Source organism: Monodon monoceros, unplaced genomic scaffold (genome assembly GCF_005190385.1).
Source record: "Monodon monoceros isolate NGI ecotype Baffin Bay Population unplaced genomic scaffold, NGI_Narwhal_1 Super_Scaffold_10, whole genome shotgun sequence".
NCBI lineage: Eukaryota > Metazoa > Chordata > Mammalia > Artiodactyla > Monodontidae > Monodon > Monodon monoceros.
Genome location: NW_021703766.1, coordinates 42,442,346 through 42,461,380, shown reverse-complemented (window position 1 = coordinate 42,461,380; position 19,035 = coordinate 42,442,346). Strand labels below are relative to the sequence as shown.

Sequence of the window (19,035 nt, the reverse complement as noted above, 5' to 3'; positions counted from 1 at the left end):
AAGAAGCACGGGCCTGGCACAAACAGGGCAGGCGAGACACGAGCTCTGCCCCCCACATCCATCCCAGGGTGCAGGTGTCACCCCCCTGGTGCCCTCAGTACCCAGGTCTCGGTGCATCAGTCTCGCCAAGAGGAAAGCGCAAGGCAGCGTAGCTGACGGCATCTTCCATCACTGGATTGTAGCGCCCCAGGGAGTGGGGGCCTTCAGCTTGGGGGATCCTTCGAGCCTGAGAGGAGGACAAGGTTTCGGCCCTTACCACTCCTCTCCCCACCCTAGCTCCCCTGCCTCTCTACTCTTTATCACTCCTCTCCACTTTGTTTCTTTTTTTTTTTTAAATTTGACACATAGTTGATTTTCCGCTTTGTTTCTTTCTTGACTCGAAGCTCTGCCCTGCATTTCATGTTTCTCCCATCCTACCTTTACATTCCTCACAAAGAAGCTCTGTCCACTGGAACTTTCCTGAAGCCCCTGCTGTCTCTGAATCCTCTTCCAGCTGAGAAATAAAGACCTGCTCAGGGAGGATGAAGGGCCTGGGAAGAGGACCCTGTGGACTCAGCATGCCGGGGGCTGCAGGACTGAGTAACCGGGGTCGTTCCCTGGGCTGGGCGGAGGGGGAGCAAAGGTGGTGGGCAGTGGGAGGAACTCACCTCCGCTGAAGCTTGACTCCCCAGATTGCCAGGAGGAAGATGGCCAGGCAGAACCCCAGTCCCAAGGCCACTCGCCTGATGATGGTGGCTGAGCTATCTGATAGAGAAAGGCGGTACGTCAGTTGATGACATTGCCTCAGTCGGCTAGCAGGCCAGCCCTGCCCTGTGATCTTTGCCTGGGAGGCATCCTTGGCTTCCCTCTGCACAGCCACGGTCCTTCTGGCCTGTGCGACATCTCCTCCTTGCCCAGGGGGTGTGGTGCAGAGAAAGAGGGAGAAGCCAGCCCTGCCCTCTGGATGTCTCATTAGGAGGGAAGGGCAGCTCTTTTTCAAGAGGAGCTCCTGCTGTGTGACAGACTCGGGCACACACAGAGCACGTAACCCTCATAAATGGTGCCGCCTCTTCAGAGGGCAGCTTGGCCGTGCTTAAAATCACTTGTCCTTTGAGCCAGCCAGTTCACGTAGGAACCTAGCCTACAATTCTCTTCGCAGGTGTGCCCAGAGCAGGAGACTGCACCCAGCCTTGAGGAGGGCAGTGGGTACACAGTTATTCGACATCCGTACATGGGACCGCAGTGCCCCCTCAGCAAAAGAGTCAGGTCCCCAGGGTGCCTGCAGAGGGGAGACCCAGGGGACTCCCTGGGGACATATACAATGTGTATATTGTATATACAGTATACAATATACATATACAATGTGTATATTGTATATACAATATACACATTGTATATACAATATACACATTGTATATGTTTTTATACAATGTGTAACTTTTCCAAATGACACCCTCAGGCTGGCTCCCTTTAGCACCAGCTTTGCCAGTGACAATCCTCTAAATTTAAAGCCATGGCTCCAATCATTAACCTGAAAAAAGCACAATAAATAAATTAAATATTTTCCCCTGTGTTTTTCCAGACTCTTCAGACACCCTGTATATGCACAGATAGAGAACAATCTCCAAGTGCTGTTATTACATGGAAGAAAGGGAAGTTCAGGGCAACGTGTGAGCTCTCCCACCGTCTGAGTAACAAAGAAGGGTGTATGGACATAAATCTCTATAGGCCTGTGGTGCACGTATAGAAAAATCTCCGTGAGGGGCCATATCCAGCTGCCAACAGTGAAAGCCTCCAGGGAGGGAGGGGGTAGAGTTCTTGGGGAGCAAGAAAGGAGACGTATCTGTCCTTCCACTATTTACCCTTTCATGCTGTTTTTACCATGTACTTGTATTGTCTTTTAAAAAAAACCCAAAACCACTACAATCTCAAAAGGTAGAAACAAGCCAGCCTATCAAGGGTGAGACAGAGAGAGAGAGGCAGAGAGAGGGAGCCAGGAGGAGCTCAGGACGTCTGGAAGGTAGGGGCAGCCTGAATCCCCCTGGGGTGGCGAGAGACTGATCGGGGAGGAGGGAAGACAGGGGAGCTGTGTGTGGAGAAGGGGCGCCTCTGAGCGCACAGGCTGCCCACTCCCCACCCTCCGTGCAGGAGCGGGGAGGAGGTGCGGGACGCACGCCGCAGGAGTGGCCAGGGCCGGAGAAGGGCCCTTACAGTAGACAGTGAGGGTGGTGGGCGGCGACTGGCCCCGGCCCAGCCTGTTGGTCCCCTGGCACCAATAGGCGCCTGAGTGCTGCAGTGTCACAGGGTCCAATCTCAGCGTCTGATCATAATGGCGGAGGTCTTGGTTATTCCAGTCAAACCATGCGTAGTGGGAGGTGGGAGGGTTGGCATCGCTCTCGCACGTCAGGACTGCTTTCTTCCCCTCCACCACGCTGTCTTTCGGGCTGATGGACACATGAAGGCTCCTGGGTGCATCTGTAAGTAGAAGCAAAGTCAGGATCCGGGGAGCCAGTCACCTGCCCGTCTCTGCTCCCAGCCTCCGGCTCCAGCCACTCACACAGCACTTGGAGAGCCCAGGCCTTAGACGAGGTCTGTCCTATGGAATTGTTGACCAAGCAGTGGTAAATTCCAGCATCTTCTGGAGAGATGGCGTCAAAGCTCAGTTTCTTTCCTTCCTCCAGAAAGATTCCATTTTTCTTCCAGAAGAAGCGGACATCCGTGGGGCGGCTACTTAAGAAGTCACATTGGAGGAGGACCGGGTGCCCAGAGCGAATCTCATTGTGGGGAGTGACCTGGACACTGACATCTTTGGGGGCATCTGGAGAGCAAGGACCTCAGGCTGATCTCTTGGGTCTCTTCCCCTCTTCCTGTTCCCGAGAACTCCTCTCCCCTTGGCCCTGAGGCCTGACTCTCATCCCTCAATTCTCTGTGAGGACTGTGGTTCAGGCCTCGGTCTCCTCACCCTTAGAGCCCCGCACCCCAGCTGGGCCACCCGCCAGCTCCCCCGGCCCAGGGCACTCACACTGGACATCCAGGTTGACAGGGGGAGACCACAAACACCACCGGTTACAGGCTGCGCATTTGACTGGCCCTGTGTCCCAGGCAACTTTTCGAATCGTCAGCACAGCAGGTGATAGCTGGTCCTGGAAGCCTAGGTGATCCCATTTATATCCGGTAACTCTGGGATTACTGGAATTGTAGGTACAGGACAGGATCACACTGTCTCCTTCTCGAATCGGTGTGGGGTTTTGAATCACTGTGATTACCTCCTTGGGGGGATCTGGAAGAAAACCAGAGAGGTGGGTCAAGAAAAGTCAGATGCCCATAAGACCTGTTCCTTCCTGCTTCCTCTTCCCCCTTCCTGTGCCCTGCATTCACGCAGCTCCTCTATTAGCTGAGGGAGGGCTTGTGCTTCCCTCTTGCCTCTGAGAACAGAAACCCTGCCCTGGCCATTTGGCCTGGTTGTCGTTTGAGACAGGACGGTGCAGTGGTTAAGAGCACAGCTCTGGGCGGAGTACGTGTGGTGCCGTGCAAGGCAGGGGCCACTCTTTGTGGGTCTCTGCACGGGTCTGAGGCACGGAGCCGGGTCACTACAGTAAGGGCGTTAACTTAAAAAAGAAAAAGAAAAGCATAGCTCTGGATCCAGAGTGCCGGATCCTGCCCCTTGGAGTTGTGTGACCATGGGCTGCAGGCCTCAGTTGACTCATCTGTCAAATGGGGTCCTGTGAGTAGCTAACCTCGTGGAATCACTGGAGGATGGAGTGAGAGGATGCTGTTAGAGCCCTGTGGCGTGTGGTAAACACGCAACACATGCTGCTTCTGCTGCTGCTGTTACCACATATCCGGTGTCCAGATTTCAGGATTTGGGCATCCACATCAGAGTATCTGGCCCCGACTATGACATCCCAGTGTCCAAGGATCCAACCTAGGGATTCTCTTTGTCCTGGGCTCCCCTCAGTGCCAAGACTCACTGTGTTAAACAGGGTCTGACAACCAAGAGGTAATGAAGCATTTTGCCCCAGTTCTCCTCGAAAATTTCAAGACCCCTTCAGGGACTCAGCCACTGCCGAGTGACGCCAAGTCTCCGCGTCCCTCGTGGGACCCTGGCATCTTGCCATTCATTCAAGTCAACAAGCATCTACTGGGCACCTCCCACGAGCCAGGCCCTGTCTGGTGCTAAGGACACAACTGTGAACACAACACTTGCCCCAAGAAGCTTATCTGCCGGGAGCCCCTGGTTTCTGCTTGCTGTCCCTTCGCGGGCATGTCTACCCTCCTCCTGCCCCCAGAGCCACCTCCTCCCTCCAGTAGCTCTGCGGCTACTCACACTGGACTTCCAAGTCAGCTTCCTGGCCAACTTGTCCAGGACCAAGATCATTTTCCGCCAAGCAGGAGTACTCCCCAGCATGACTGAGGAGGACCTCTGGGATCTGGAAGGTCCTGTCCGTCTTTCCAGGCATTTCTAGCCCATTGTAGTACCAGGTGTAATTCGTTGGAGGAGGATTGGCCAGTGATATACAAGTCAGCTCTACTTTATTTCCTTCCTTCGTTGGCGAGGAGAAGATCTGAACCCTGGAAGGTTCTGGAGCATCTGGAAGAAGAGGCCGAGGCCGGGGGGCTGGGGGTGGTGGTGAGCAGAGGCCTCTGGGGCTCCCCTCCCATGGGCCTGGAAGGCGCCCCTGCTGACCCCCGGCCTGGCCCTTCCCCAGCTCCCAGGAGGCTCACAGTGCACTTGGAGGTCCACTGCTTCCGACTTTTCGGAGCCCACATCGTTGTGGGCCTTGCACTGGTACTGCCCGCTCATCTTCCTGGTCACCTCGGGCAGAGTGAGCATGGGCGTCTCCTCCCCCACAAGCAGGGCCCCGTCCCTGAGCCAGGACACATTCTGGTGCCGTGGGTTGCTGCTGACAATCTGGCACGTCATGGTCACAGACTCTCCCTCTGTCACAGTGGCTTCTCTGGGACTGACCTGGATCTTCAACTTCGGCGCGTCTGGAGAAGCGGAGGGAACAGTGAGGGAGGGGATGGGGCTTCTCAGAGGGTGTGAAGTGCTGACAAGTTGCAGGCCTTTTATTCTGATAAATCGGCGGCCTAGACAGAGCGGGCAAGGGTGTGTAGCCACTCACTGTCACCCTTGTTAACAAGGGTGGGCTGGTCCAAGCGCCAGGTGACTGACCGTCACAGCCTCCCAACTCGGTTCTCTGCTCCCCACACCCCAGACCCCGAAGGTCTGGTCTCCACCAGCAGCCAGCAGCATTCCCAGGACTGTCCATCAGACCTTACAACTCTCCTGCTTGAAACCGTTCAGTGGATTCCACGCTTAGAGAAAAATCCCAAAACCCTCGCTGCAGCCCACGAGATCTAGTGTCCCGGTCCCTCTCGGCCTTCCTTTCCTACCACTGGGCCCCTTGGACGCAGTGCCAAGCTTGCTGGCTCCTTGCTCTGAGGCAGACACACCAAGTTCCTACCTTAAGGGCTTGGACTTGCTCTTTCCTCTCCCTGGAACGCTCTTCTCACAGAGATATGCCTGCCTCAGGCCCTCCCTTCACCCAAGTCTCAGCTCAAGTTCAGCCTCCATCCCTCACTCCCTCTGTCCTAGCCCTGCTTTATTTTTTTGTGATACACTTAGCACCACCTACACATATGCTCTCTATTTCCCTTTTCACCTATCTACTCTTCGTCTCCCTGACTTCAAGGCTAGTTCCACGTGGGCAAGAACTTTGCTCACTGCTCTATCCCCAGCAGCCACAGTAAAGCCTAGTAGGTTCACAACAAATATTTATTGAATGAATGAATGAATGAGGCACAAAAAAATGATGTGAAAAAATTCTTCATCCCGCCCCCCAGGGGAACAAAAAAACCTTAACCAGGTGATCCCCAAATCAGGTCATGGTTTGAGGATAGATTATTTTATTCTGAATCAGGTGTCCCCTGAAACACCAGAGCTGACGATGGGAATGGTGGAGGAGGGGCCGCGGCTCTGCCTGGACCATTCCCAACAGCGGGTGCCCACAGACCCATCACGCTCCCGTCTGTGTGGGCTCCTGTTACCCTCTGCGGGGGTGAAGGGATGACAGTGCCCTCGGCCCTCCCACAGACGCAATGGGGAGACTCACGCTTCACATCCAGCCACACCGTTTCCTCAGAGAGTAACTGCTGTTCCGTGGGGTCCCAGAGCTGGCAGGTCAGGTTCTTGCCGTGGTGAGTCCACTGCGGCTGGAACGTGAGAGTGCTCTGGGTGGAGACAGTCTCGGTGGACAGGGAGGTGGAGGTGACCGCAGGCTCCTCCAGGGACCACTGCAGATGAACCTGGTACTCAAAGCAGGCGAAATTCAGCGAGCAGGTGACAGTGACGTCGCGGAGCTCCCGGATGTCTGGAGGGAGCTCAATGTGGGGTGGAGGAGCCGTCTCTGCAAAAGAGCAGGGGCCACGCTGGAGGCCTGGGAGCCTGGACCAGCTTTAGATGCCCTGCCGCAAAGAACCCATCAGGAATCCCCGGCCGGTCCTGTCCACCCCCCTCCGGGCCTGCCTTTCTCTGCTCGGCCCAAACACCCTCTGAAAGGTCTTGTGAAAGCTGATCCTCCTTAGAAACTGTGTTTTATGTTTTATAGTTACTTCGTTCACACCCCCTGGTGTTTGCTTTCTAAATGTTTTCCAGACCACTCCCCCGGCACTCCTCAGCTGATTTTACGGCGTTTAGTTCAACACGCTTAGCTTGGAGGACAAACCTGGCTCAAAGGCCTCAGTATCGGAGACCTCCCACACAGCACTCCTGGAGGGGATTCTTTTAGCGGAGAGGCCTGTGTGCAGCCAGTCCCTGCTCTCCCCGAGGCTGGGCCGCCCTCAGATTGCAGCGTCTGAAGCTGCATCTCTCACCCCAAACACAGGGCTGCTTAGAACCACCCACCGAATAAACAGGCCGTGGAATGGAGCGAGCACACTCCCTCGGGTGGAGGCCCCAGACCTGTGTTTGGTTCACACCCTATCTGTGTGTCATGTAGCCACGAAGGCCTAATTAGAATGAATCCCCCCACATTAATACTTTGGGAGATTTCACTTGAAAATTCAGATTTCCGTCTCTGGAAAAGCCAGGGGAGATGCTCAAGGAGGGATGAGTGCCCATATGCTCCAGTCTGCCACGGGCGCCACTGTCCTGTGGCACCCCGGTCGCTCACTGGCATCCCCGTCTGGCCTCTGCAGGCGACCTGGTTTGTGAGCTGTCCCAGGAGTCAGGAGCTTCCCACCTTCCTCATTGCCGAGACAAAGGAGCCCATCCTCTGGGCCTTACCAGAGATGTTGAGGCCTATGGGCTCCATCCATTTGCTCTCCCTAGACGTCATCCTCAGCCCCAGCTGACCGCTGTCATTGGCTTTCACAGGATTGATGAGGAGCGTGCAGTTGTATCTGCTGTTTCCCAGGAATTGTACCCTCCCCGGACGAGGAGGAACATCCCTGATTTTTAGGTTCTTATAGAGGATGGTCCCTTGGTAGCTCTTGGTGGAGCTGTTGTACTTATAATTGTGGTACACGGTCAGGTTATCTAGCAAGTGCGTGTTTAGGATACGGTAGCGGCAGGGAATCCAGACGCAGGCTCCGTCCCAGGCGTAGAGGATCTTGGGATGTTCAAACGTCCACTGGGCTGAGTCAGAGAAAGCCAAGTATTCTGGAACCCACCAGAGCGAACAGAAAGCATTACTGAAGGACAATGAGAGCATTCTAAAGAATTTCCTCTGAAGAGGCGGGGTGGGGGGTGGGGGGAGGCAGATACACAAAGAGAGAAGTATACACACGCACACACATATACACTGACTGTCCCCACCCTGCCCCACATTTACTCTTCTCTGCCCCCATCTTTCCTCCTCCTCCTCCAGCTCCCACAGTCATCCCAGACCTAAGTATCTGCCTAGGCCACCATCCTTACCGAGAAGCAGAAGCAAGGGACCGAGGAGACGCATGGTGCTGTGTCTAGGCGGGAGTCTGGGCCAGGAAGAGTTTGTCTTTAAGCCATCTGGTCACTTACATCTTCCAGACAGCTTTTCTTGCTCACCCACTGAGCTCCAATCCCTTCTCCCTGATTCTGAGAAGACCGTGTCTGGTTGCATGGCAGGATATGGAATTCTGGAAGCTCACAGGGTCTTTTTCTGGATATGCTGTGCCTCTCCCATCAGCCTGAGAACCATGTAAGGCTAGCCTCTCTCTTGCCAGCACTCCTTCCTTTCTTCCATCCATCCGTCCAAAATTGTATAAACTTGCTGCCCAGCTCTCAGGCTTTGAGTGGCACCAAACTATTGAGCACCTCAAATGCCAGGCCCTAGGTGACCTGGAGCTTACCTTGGGTCAACTAGTGAAGGGTTTCACATAGGGGAGAGACATGGCCAAAACTTGATTTTAAAGACCAGGAAAAAAATAACTCTGAAACCAATCATTAAGTATGATGCCAGGAGAGCATTTAGAAGGGTCTGAAAGGACTTAGGAGAATGTGGTCCAAGGGCCCCACTCAGATGCCCCCATGGGCTGGTTAGGAAACAAATCAACCAGGTGGGGACACGTCTTGAGTAAAGGCTATGACTATCTCAATTCCAGTCAAGTGGGAACGTGGGCTCAGCACTGCCTGATCTTCTACTCTTTTAAAAGAAGCAAGAAGCCAGAGTTTCATGTGAAATGATCTTCTTTGAAAAAGACAAACACGGTGCTGGTCAAACAAAACCTGTCTGTGGGCTAGAGGTAGTCCAAGGGCTGCCGATGTGCAACCACTGCCCATCTCTATGCGTGGGTGCACGTGCGGTGAGCTGGACCGCCACCTCACTGGACTTTTACATAGAGTTACATTTACATAGAGTTAAATTTAAGTCCCAATTTACATGGTCGTGCCGTGAATGTGTGTCCCTGGGGAGTCAGCAGGACGTGCCAACAGAGTGTGTCTCCTGTCTCAGCACAGACCTGCGTCTGTCCCGCCTGCCCAGCCAACAGTTCCCACACATCGGCGTCCCCTCCCCAAGCCCCTCCGGCTGGCTGTTCATCTCCTCTGGCTGCGCGGCTTATGCTAAAGGACCGTTGGGTGTCCAGGACCGGTGTGGGGAAAGCTAGGCCGCTGGCTGAAAGTAGGAAGGGGGTCTGTCCCCAGGCATGGCAGCCGTGCTGGTCTGGCCTGGGCATGGATTAGGGCAGACTCTCCACACAGAGCTCATATAGCCCTGCAGGTGCTAATAGTGTTACAGAGAAAAAAGTCCTCAAGGTCACATCTGTCTGAGAGAAGCTGGATTTTAAAAAGTGAAATAGGAGTCTTTAGTGCAGGCCTTTTCAAACCCTTTAACCAGCTCTATGTGCATCATGCATCTCCCAGCATGGGGGCTAGAGTAGAGCACACGACACATACTTCTTTAGCCATGGGAACAATTTTATGTTTTCCATGAGAAACTTGGCAGGGCTGCAGGGTCAGTGTTCTGAGGGATGCACTTTGGGCTCCCTCTGGGTCTCCACAAGGGCTATGGCCAGGGCCAGATTCCATTCCCCGTGGCAAAGACTAGCCTCCAGTAGCTGGGCCAGGGTACCCCCTCTGCCAGCAGCCACCAGTCACACCCTCATTGGGGACCAGCTGGAGAATGCCAAGACCAGTGGAAGAGGGGTGCTTCTCAGAGCAGGGCTGCATGCCTACCCCACGGAGCTCCAGGTAGTCTCTGGAGCACAAGAAGTGGGCCCCAGGCCTGCGCTTGGAAGGCGGCTGAGGCAGGATGGGGCATGGAACGCTGGGAACAGTCGGCATTGGGCACAAAGGCTCTGGACCCGTGGTCTGCTCAACACGAGCCTGTTTAGAGCCTTGCAGAACCTCAGAGCCGGCCTCCTTGAGTCCATTCTTCCCTCCTGGGCACCCAGTGATGCCTCCTGCTCTCAGAAGAATTGCCAGGCCTGGCAAGGGAGATGCTCAAAGACTGGGGATTACTACCTGTTGTCACACAGGCAAGAGAAAGGGAGGGGAGTCCCACTGTGCTCCCAGCCCCTAGAATTGTGCCTGGCACATGGCAGCGGCTCCCTACTTGCTTGTCGAATGCAAAAGAGAACAAAATAGTTTTTACCTGTTTCCTCATGTGTCTTCTGTCTTCAGGGACCCTGGCAGCATCTAAGAGTGAAAGGGGAAGCACAGCAAAGTCGCCAGTGACTGATTTTCACTCTTCTTGGCCACACCCCCCACCTCTCTTTGGCAGCAAAGCCACTGCTGGGTATTTATCTGAAGGAAATAAAACGCTAGCTGGAAAAGGTATCTGCACCCCAATGTTCCCTGCAAACATGCAAGCAACCTAAGTGTTCATTGATGGATGACTGGATAAAGAAAATGTATACAAAAGAATATTACTTAATAACCAAGAGATCACTGAAGAAATCAAAGAGGAAATTAAAAAATACCTAGAAATAAATGACAATGAAAACACGACGACCCAAAACCTATGGGATGCAGAAAAAGCAGTTCTAAGAGGGAAGTTTATAGCAATACAATCCTACCTTAAGAAACAAGAAACATCTCAAATAAACAACCTAACCTTACACCTAAAGCAATTAGAGAAAGAAGAACACAAAACCCCAAAGTCAGCACAAGGAAAGAAATCATAAAGATCAGGTCAGAAATAAATGAAAAAGAAAAGAAGGAAACAATAGCAAAGATCAATAAAACTAAAAGCTGGTTCTTTGAGAAGATAAACAAAATTGATAAACCATTAGCCAGACGCATCAAGAAAAAAAGGGAGAAGACTCAGATCAACAGAATTACAAATGAAAAAGGAGAAGTGACAAATGACACTGCAGAAATACAAAGGATCATGAGAGATTACTACAAGCAACTATATGCCACTAAAATGGACAACCCTGGAAGAAACGGACAAATTCTTAGAAAAGCACAACCCTCCACGACTGAACCAGGGAGAAATAGAAAATATGAACAGATCAATCACCAGCACTGAAATTGAAACTGTGATTAAAAATCTTCCAACAAACAAAAGCCCAGGACCAGATGGCTTCACAGGCAAATTCCATCAAACATTTAGACAAGAGCTAACACCTATCCTTCTCAAACTCTTCCAAAATGTAGCAGAGGGAGGAACACTCCCAAACTCATTCTACAAAGCCACCATCACCCTTATACCAAAACCAGGCAAGGATGTCACAAAGAAAGAAAACTACAGGCCAATATCACTGATGAACATAGATGCAAAAATCCTCAACAAAATACTAGCAACAGAATCCAACAGCACATTAAAAGGATCATACACCATGATCAAGTGGGGTTTATCCCAGGAATGCAAGGATTCTTCAATATATGCAAATCAATCAATGAGATACACCGTATTAACAAATTAAAGAATAAAAACCATATGATCATCTCAATAGATGCAGAAAAAGCTTTTGACAAAATTCAACACCTATTTATGAGAAAAACCCTCCAGAAAGTAGGCATAGAGGGAACTTATCTCAACATAATAAAGGTCATATATGACAAACCCACAGCCAACATTGTCCTCAATGCTGAAAAACTGAAACCATTTCCACTAAGATCAGGAACAAGACAAGGTTGCCCACTCTCACCACTATTATTCAACATTGTTTTGGAAGTTTTAGCCGCAGCAATCAGAGAAGAAAAAGAAATAAAAGGAATCCAAATCCGAAAAGAAGAAGTAAATCTGTCACTGTTTGCAGATGACATGATACTATACATAGAGAATCCTAAAGATGCTACCAGAAAACTACTAGAGCTAATCAATGAATTTGGTAAAGTAGCAGGATACAAAATTAATCCACAGAAATCTCTTGCATTCCTATATACCAATGATGAAAAATCTGAAAGAGAAATTAAGGAATCACTCCCATTTACCATTGCAACAAAAAGAATAAAATACCTAGGAATAAACCTACCTAAGGAAACAAAAGACCTGTATGCAGAAAACTATAAGATACTGATGAAAGAAATTAAAGATGATACAAACAGATGGAGAGATATACCATGTTCTTGGATTGGAAGAATCAACATTGTGAAAATGACTATACTACCCAAAGCAATCTACAGATTCAATGCAATCCCTATCAAACTACCACTGGCATTTTTCACAGAAATAGAACAAAAACTTTCACAATTTGTATGGAAACACAAAAGACCCCGAATAGCCAAAGCAATCTTGAGAAAGAAAAACGGAGCTGGAGCAATCAGGCTCCCTGACTTCAGACTATACTACAAAGCTACAGTAATCAAGACAGTATGGTAGGCAGGGGCTCCGGTACCGCCGGACCTCGGATGCCGCCGACGCCACCTTGAGGATGAACTGTTTACATTTTTATTTTCATCAAAGTGATATGTGGGGAGAAGGGGAAGATGGTGGAAGAGTAAGACGTGGAGATCACCTTCCTCCACACAGATACATCAAAAATACATTTACACGTGGAACTACTCCTACAGAACACCTACTTAACGCTGGCAGAAGACCTCAGACCTCCCAAAAGGAGAGGGGATTAAGAGTGCTGCTTAAAGGAGCTCCAGAGACGGGTGCGAGCCGCAGCTAACAGCGCGGACCCCAGAGACGGGCATGAGATGCTAAGGCTGCTGCTGCCGCCACCAAGAAGCCTGTGTGCGAGCACAGGTCACTATCCACAACTCCCTTCCGGGGAGGCTGTGCAGCCCGCCACTGCCAGGGTCCCAGGATCCAGGGACAACTTCCCCGGGAGAACACACGGCGCGCCTCAGGCTGGTGCAACGTCACGCTGGCCTCTGCCGCCGCAGGCTCGCCCCGCACTCAGTGCTCCTCCCTCCCCCCGGCCTGAGAGAGCCAGAGACCCCGAATCAGTGGCTCCTTTAACCCTGTCCTGTCTGAGAGAAGAACAGACGCCCTCCGGCGACCTACACGCAGAGGTGGGGCCAAATCCAAAGCTAAACCCCGGGAGCTGTGAGAACAAAGAAGAGAAAGGGAAATCTCTCCCAGCAGCCTCAGGAGCAGCGGATTAAATCTCCACAATCAACTTGATGTACCCTGCATCTGTGGACTACATGAATAGACAACGAATCGTCCCAAATTGAGGAGGTGGACTTTGAGAGCAAGATTTATGATTTTTTCCCCTTTTCCTCTTTTTTGTGAGTGTGTATGTGTATGCTTCTGTGTGAGATTTTGTCTGTATAGCTTTGCTTCCACCATTTGTCCTAGGGTTCTATCTGTCGGTTTTTTTTTTTTTTACTTAAAAAAATTTTTTTAATAATTATTTTTTTATTTTAATAACTTATTTTATTTTACCTTACTTTATTTTATTTTCTTTTATCCTCTTTCTTTCTTTCTTTCTTTCTTTCTTTCTTTCTTTCTTTCTTTCTACTTTTTCTCCCTTTTATTCTGAGCCATGTGGATGAAAGGCTCTTGCTGCTGCAGCCAGGAGTCAGTGCTGTGCCTCTGAGGTGGGAGAGCCAACTTCAGGACACTGGTCCACAAGGGACCTCCCAGCTCCACGTAATATCAAACGGCGAAAATCTCCCAGAGATCTCCATCTCAACACCAACACCCAGCTTCACTCAACCACCGGCAAGCTACAGTGCTGGACATCCTATGCCAAACAACTATCAAGACAGGAACACAACCCCACCCATTAGCAGAGAGGCTGCCTAAAATCACAATAAGTCCACAGACACCCCAAAACACATCACCAGATGTAGACCTGCCCACCAGAAAGACAAGATCCAGCCTCACCCACCAGAACACAGGCACTAGTCCCCTCCACCAGGAAGCCTACACAACCCACTGAACCAACTTTAGCCACTGGGGAAAGACACCAAAAACAACAGGAACTACGAACCTGCAGCCTGCAAAAAGGAGACCCCAAACACAGTAAGATAAGCAAAATGAGAAGACAGAAAAACACACAGCAGATGAAGGAGCAAGATAAAAACCCACCAGACCTAACAAATGAAGAGGAAATAGGCAGTCTACCTGAAAAAGAATTCAGGATAATGATAGTAAAGATGATCCAAAATCTTGGAAATAGAATAGAGAAAATGCAAGAAACATTTAACAAGGACCTAGAAGAACTAAGGATGAAACAAGCAACGATGAACAACACAATAAATGAAATTAAAAATACTCTAGAGGGCTTCCCTGGTGGTGCAGTGGTTGAGAGTCCGCCTGCCGATGCAGGGGACACGGGTTCGTGCCCCGGTCTGGGAAGATCCCACATGCCACGGAGCGGCTGGGCCCGTGAGCCATGGCCGCTGAGCCTGCGCGTCCGGAGCCTGTGCTCCGCAACGGGAGAGGCCGCAACAGTGAGAGGCCCGCTTACCGCAAAACAAACAAACAAACAAGCAAACAAACAAAAAATATTAGCAGATAGAATTCAGCAACATACAAAAAGAATTATACAACTATAACCAAGTGGGGATTATTCCAGGTATGCAAGTCTGGTTCAATATTTGAAAATCAATCAATGTAATCTCACATTAATGGGACAAAGAAGAAAAATCACATGACCATATAAATTGTTGCAGAAAAAGCATTTGACAAAATTCACCACCCTTTTATGATAAAAACTCTCTGAAAACTAAGAATAGAAACTTCTCAACTTGATTACCTACAACTGACCTACAAAAAATACAGCTAACATATTTAACACTTAACAGTGTTAATACTTTCTCCTCTAAGCTTGGGAACAAGGCAAGGATGTCCACTCTCAATCACTCCTATTCAATATAATACTGGAAGTTCTAGACAGCATAATAAGACAAAGAAAGGCAATAAAAAGCATATAGATCTGAAAGAAAGAAATAAAACCTATTTACAGATAACATAATGGTCTATGTAGAAAATCCCAAGGAACCTACAAAAAAAATTCTAAAACTAATTAGTGAATTCAGCAAGGTTGCAGAATACAAGATGAACACAAAAATTAGTCACATTTCTTTATATTAATAATGCATACGTGGAAGCTGTAATTTAAAATACAATTCTATTTCCAATGGCTTAAAAAAAGAAACACTTAGGTGTCATAAATCTAACAAAACATATGTAAGACTTGTATCCTGAAACTACAAAACACTGCTGAAAAAAATCGAAGAAGACTTCTTCAATAATACCATGTTCATGAATTAGAAGACTAAACATAGTAAAGATGTCAATTTTCTCCAAACTGATATACAGATTTAATGCAATTACTATCAAAATCCCAGCAAGATTTTTTGTATATATAGACAAGATTATTCTAAAGTTTATTGTGTACTTTTTTTTTTTTTTTTTGCGGTACGCGGGCCTCTCACTGTTGTGGCCTCTCCCATTGCGGAGCACAGGCTCCGGACGCGCAGGCTCAGCGGCCATGGCTCACGGGCCCAGCCGCTCCGCGGCACGCGGGATCCTCCCGGACCGGGGCACGAACCCGTGTCCCCTGCATCGGCAGGCAGACTCTCAACCACTGCGCCACCAGGGAAGCCCTATTCTAAGGTTTATACAGAAAGAAAAATGAACCAGAATAGAAAACATTTCTGAAAAAGAAGAATAAAGGGAGAGGAATCACTCTACCTGATTTAAGGTTTATTATAAAGGAATATACAATAATCAAAACTGTGTGGTATTGGTGGGGGGATGAACACGTCGATCAATTGGACAGATTAGAGAACCCAGGAAGAGCCCTACACAAGAACAACCAACGGATATTGGATAAAAGAGCAAAAAATGATTCAATGGAGGAAATATAGTCTTTTCAACAAAGGGTGGTAGAACAATTGGATAGCCATAGGCAAAACATGAACCTCAACCTAAATCTCATAACTTCATACAAAAATTAACTCAAAGTGGATCATAGACTCGCATGTGAAACATTAAACTGTAAAACTTTTAGAAGGTAACACAGGAGAAAATTTGGGGTACATAGGGGATGATGAAGAGTTCTTAGACATGAGACCAAAAGCATGACCCCTAAAACTCAATAAACTGGACTCCAAAATTAATTTTTTTTTTTGGCTCTGGGAAAGAGTTTTCTAAGAGAATGAAAGGACAAACATAAACTGGGAGAAAATATTTGCAAGCCACTTATCTGACAAAGAATTCATATCTAGAATGAATATGTAGGGATTTCTCAGTGGCGCAGTGGTTAAGAATCTGCCTGCCAATGCAGGGGACACGGGAAGATCCCACATGCCGCGGAGCAACTAAACCCGTGGGCCACAACTAGTGAGCCTGTGCTCTAGAGCCTGCGAGCCACAACTACTGAAGCCGGCACACCTACAGCCTGTGCTCCGCGACAAGAGAAGCCATCACAATGAGAAGCCCGCGCACCACAACGAAGAGTAGCCCCTGCTCGCCGCAACTAGAGAAAGCCCGCGCGCAGCAACAAAGACCCAAGGCGGCCTAATTAATTGATTAATTTTAAAAAAGAAAAAAATAGGGCTTCCCTGGTGGCGCAGTGGTTGAGAGTCCGCCTGCCGATGCAGCGGACACGGGTTTGTGCCCCGGTCCGGGAGGATCCTACATGCCGCGGAGCGGCTGGGCCCGTGAGCCATGGCCGCTGAGCCTGCGCGTCCGCAGCCTGGGCGCCGCAACGGGAGAGCCCACAGCAGTGAGAGGCCCGCTTACAGCAAAAAAAAAAAAAAAAAAAAAAGATGGGCAAAATAAAAAAGAGGCGGGCAAAAAGCATGAAGAGACATTTCACTGGAGACGCTATATGGATAGAAAATAATCACATAGGGACTTCCCTGGTGGTCCAGTGGGTAAGACACTGTGCTCCCAATGCAGGGGGTCCGGGTTTGATCCCTGGTCTGTGAAGTAGATGCCACATGCATGCCGCAAGTAAGAAATCTGCGTGCCTCAACAAAGATCCCGAGTGCCGCAACTAAGACCTGGCACAGCCAAAATAAATAATAAATAAATAAATAAATACAATTTAAAAAGTAATCCAATAAAAAGATGTTCAATGTCATTAACCTTTAGAGAAATGCCAGTTAAGATCACAATGAGCTATCATTCCTACACACCTATTAGACAGCTAAAATAGTGGCAATAGCAAATGCTGGAAAGGATGTGTAGTAATGGAATCTTTTATACATCGCTAGTGGCAATGTAATATTTTCCAGCCACTTTGAAAAACAGGCTCAAGACAGTTTCTCAAAAGGTTAAACATAGAATTCCCATCTACCTCTGTGATTCCACTCCTAGGGTATATACCCAAGAGAAATGAAAACACACCCACCCAGAAATTTGAACACAAATGTTCATAGCACATTATTTATAAAAGCCAAAAATGGGAACAACTGAGATGTCTATCAAGTGATGAACGAATAAAGAAGATATGGCGTATCCATACAATGAAATATTATTTGGCAATAAAAAGAAATGAAGTACTGTAGAGATCCTGCAAATTGATGAACTTGAAAACATTAAGTGAAAGAAGCCAATCACGAAAAGTCACAAATTGTATGATTCCATTTCTATGAAATGTCCAGGAAAAGAAAACCTGTAGAGACAGAAAGTAGATTTAATTGTTGCCTAGGGCTGGGATAGCGGTGTCGAGAGGAAACCAGGAGTGACCGCTAATGGACTCGGGTTTCTCTTTGGGGTGATGAGATGTTCTAAAATTGACTGTGGTGATGGTGGTGCAACGCTGTGAATATACTTAAAACCATTAAAGGGTACACTTTAAGTAGGTGGATTGTATGGCCAATTCGAAAATGGGCAAAAGACAAGAAAAGACATTTCACCGAAGAGTATACACAGATGGCGAATAAGCCTGTGAACAGATGTTCAGCACCATTAACCATTAGTGAAAATGCAAATCAAGACCATGCAAATCACTGCATACCAACGAAACAGCTAAAATAAAAAATAATAGCAATATCAAATGCTGGTGAGGATGCAGTGAAACTGGATCATTCACGCATGGCTGGTGGGGATGTAAAATGGTACAGCCCCTCTGGAAAATAGTTTGTCATTTTCTTGAAAGACTAATGAAATATTCCTACCGAATGACTCAGCAATTGCACCTCCAGGCATTGATGCCCAAGAAATGAAAATTTATGTCCACACCAAAGCCTGTACATGGTTGTTCATAGCAGCTTTATTTGTAATAGCCCCAAACTGGAAACAACCTACACTGTGCCTCCGTAGTTAAATGTTTCAACAATTGTGATACATCCATTCCGTGGAGTACTGTGTAGCAATGGAATGAGATATTGAACAGGCAGCAACTTGGAAAATTCTGAAGGGCATTTTACTGAGTTAAAAAAAACCAGTGCTAAAGGGTCATGTACCATATGATTCCTTTTATGTAATATTCTTGAAATGACAAAATGGTAGAGATGGAGAACAGATTACTGGTTGCCAGGGGTTAGAGACAATAGAGGAAAGGGAAGTGGATGTGACTACAAGGGTGATCTTTGTGGTAATGGAATAATTCTGTATCTTCACTGCAGGGTTACATACATCTAGATGAGAGATAAAAGGACTTAGAACTACACACAGGTTGTACTAAACATAATTATGTAACGAGTAACCATGGGAGGAAGCTCAACACAGCGCACGCCAGACTCCTCTCTTCTATCTTTGTCACTTCCTGTAAGTCTATAGTTATTTCAAAAGAAAAAGTTAAAAAAAACCCCAAACCCCAGTGATCTCAATGGGGGACTCCCAGGCCAAGGGACAAGATCCCAAAAGTCTTCTGGGACCCACTGGGGACCCACAGTCCTGCTCATCACCTAGAAGGAGCGTCTGAGGCCTCTGCTGGCACAGCTCCAGGCATTGCTGATGGTCCTGCTACAGGAGGAAACTGGGCAGGGGGTTCATGGACGTGCCGTGATTTCTGGAGGCCAAGGGCTGCATGGAGGAGGAAAGGGTGGGGAAACAGGACTCCTGAGAATGTAGCTCTGGTGCCTTCACATCTTTCCCTCCAAAGAGGTAGATGGTTTCTGTTTTGGGTCACTTGGCTTGGCTGTCCCCACCCTGCCCTGGAAGCAGTGGAGCACCACCGTGAGGCCTGGGCTGCCTTCCGCACCTAGCTGTGTGCCCCCTCTGAGCCCACTGTCCAGGCTGAAAGATGGGGATGACAGTGCCTTTCTCACAG

At 48.8% G+C, this 19,035-nt stretch overlaps 1 protein-coding gene across 3 annotated transcripts in view; it reads right to left on the bottom strand.

Moving 5' to 3' along the window:
• The window catches only part of CD22 (CD22 molecule), an 11,119-nt gene extending 1,018 nt beyond the window's left edge, over positions 1 to 10,101 (bottom strand). The window contains exons 1-12 of one of the 3 annotated variants that reach the window (XM_029201090.1): positions 10,053 to 10,101; positions 7,901 to 7,956; positions 7,268 to 7,642; positions 6,096 to 6,389; positions 4,705 to 4,971; positions 4,307 to 4,570; positions 3,002 to 3,259; positions 2,537 to 2,797; positions 2,191 to 2,454; positions 648 to 744; positions 418 to 493; positions 102 to 226 (exon numbers count right to left, since the gene is read on the bottom strand). In XM_029201090.1, coding sequence (XP_029056923.1) covers positions 102 to 226; positions 418 to 493; positions 648 to 744; positions 2,191 to 2,454; positions 2,537 to 2,797; positions 3,002 to 3,259; positions 4,307 to 4,570; positions 4,705 to 4,971; positions 6,096 to 6,389; positions 7,268 to 7,642; positions 7,901 to 7,934 — 2,315 coding nt within the window. In that variant the 5' untranslated portion in view covers positions 7,935 to 7,956; positions 10,053 to 10,101. Of the gene's footprint in view, positions 1 to 101; positions 227 to 417; positions 494 to 647; positions 745 to 2,190; positions 2,455 to 2,536; positions 2,798 to 3,001; positions 3,260 to 4,306; positions 4,571 to 4,704; positions 4,972 to 6,095; positions 6,390 to 7,267; positions 9,467 to 10,052 lie in introns of those variants that run through there. The other 2 variants (XM_029201098.1, XM_029201082.1) reach the window with 2 other exon arrangements.
• Positions 10,102 to 19,035: the final 8,934 nt, after the last annotated feature.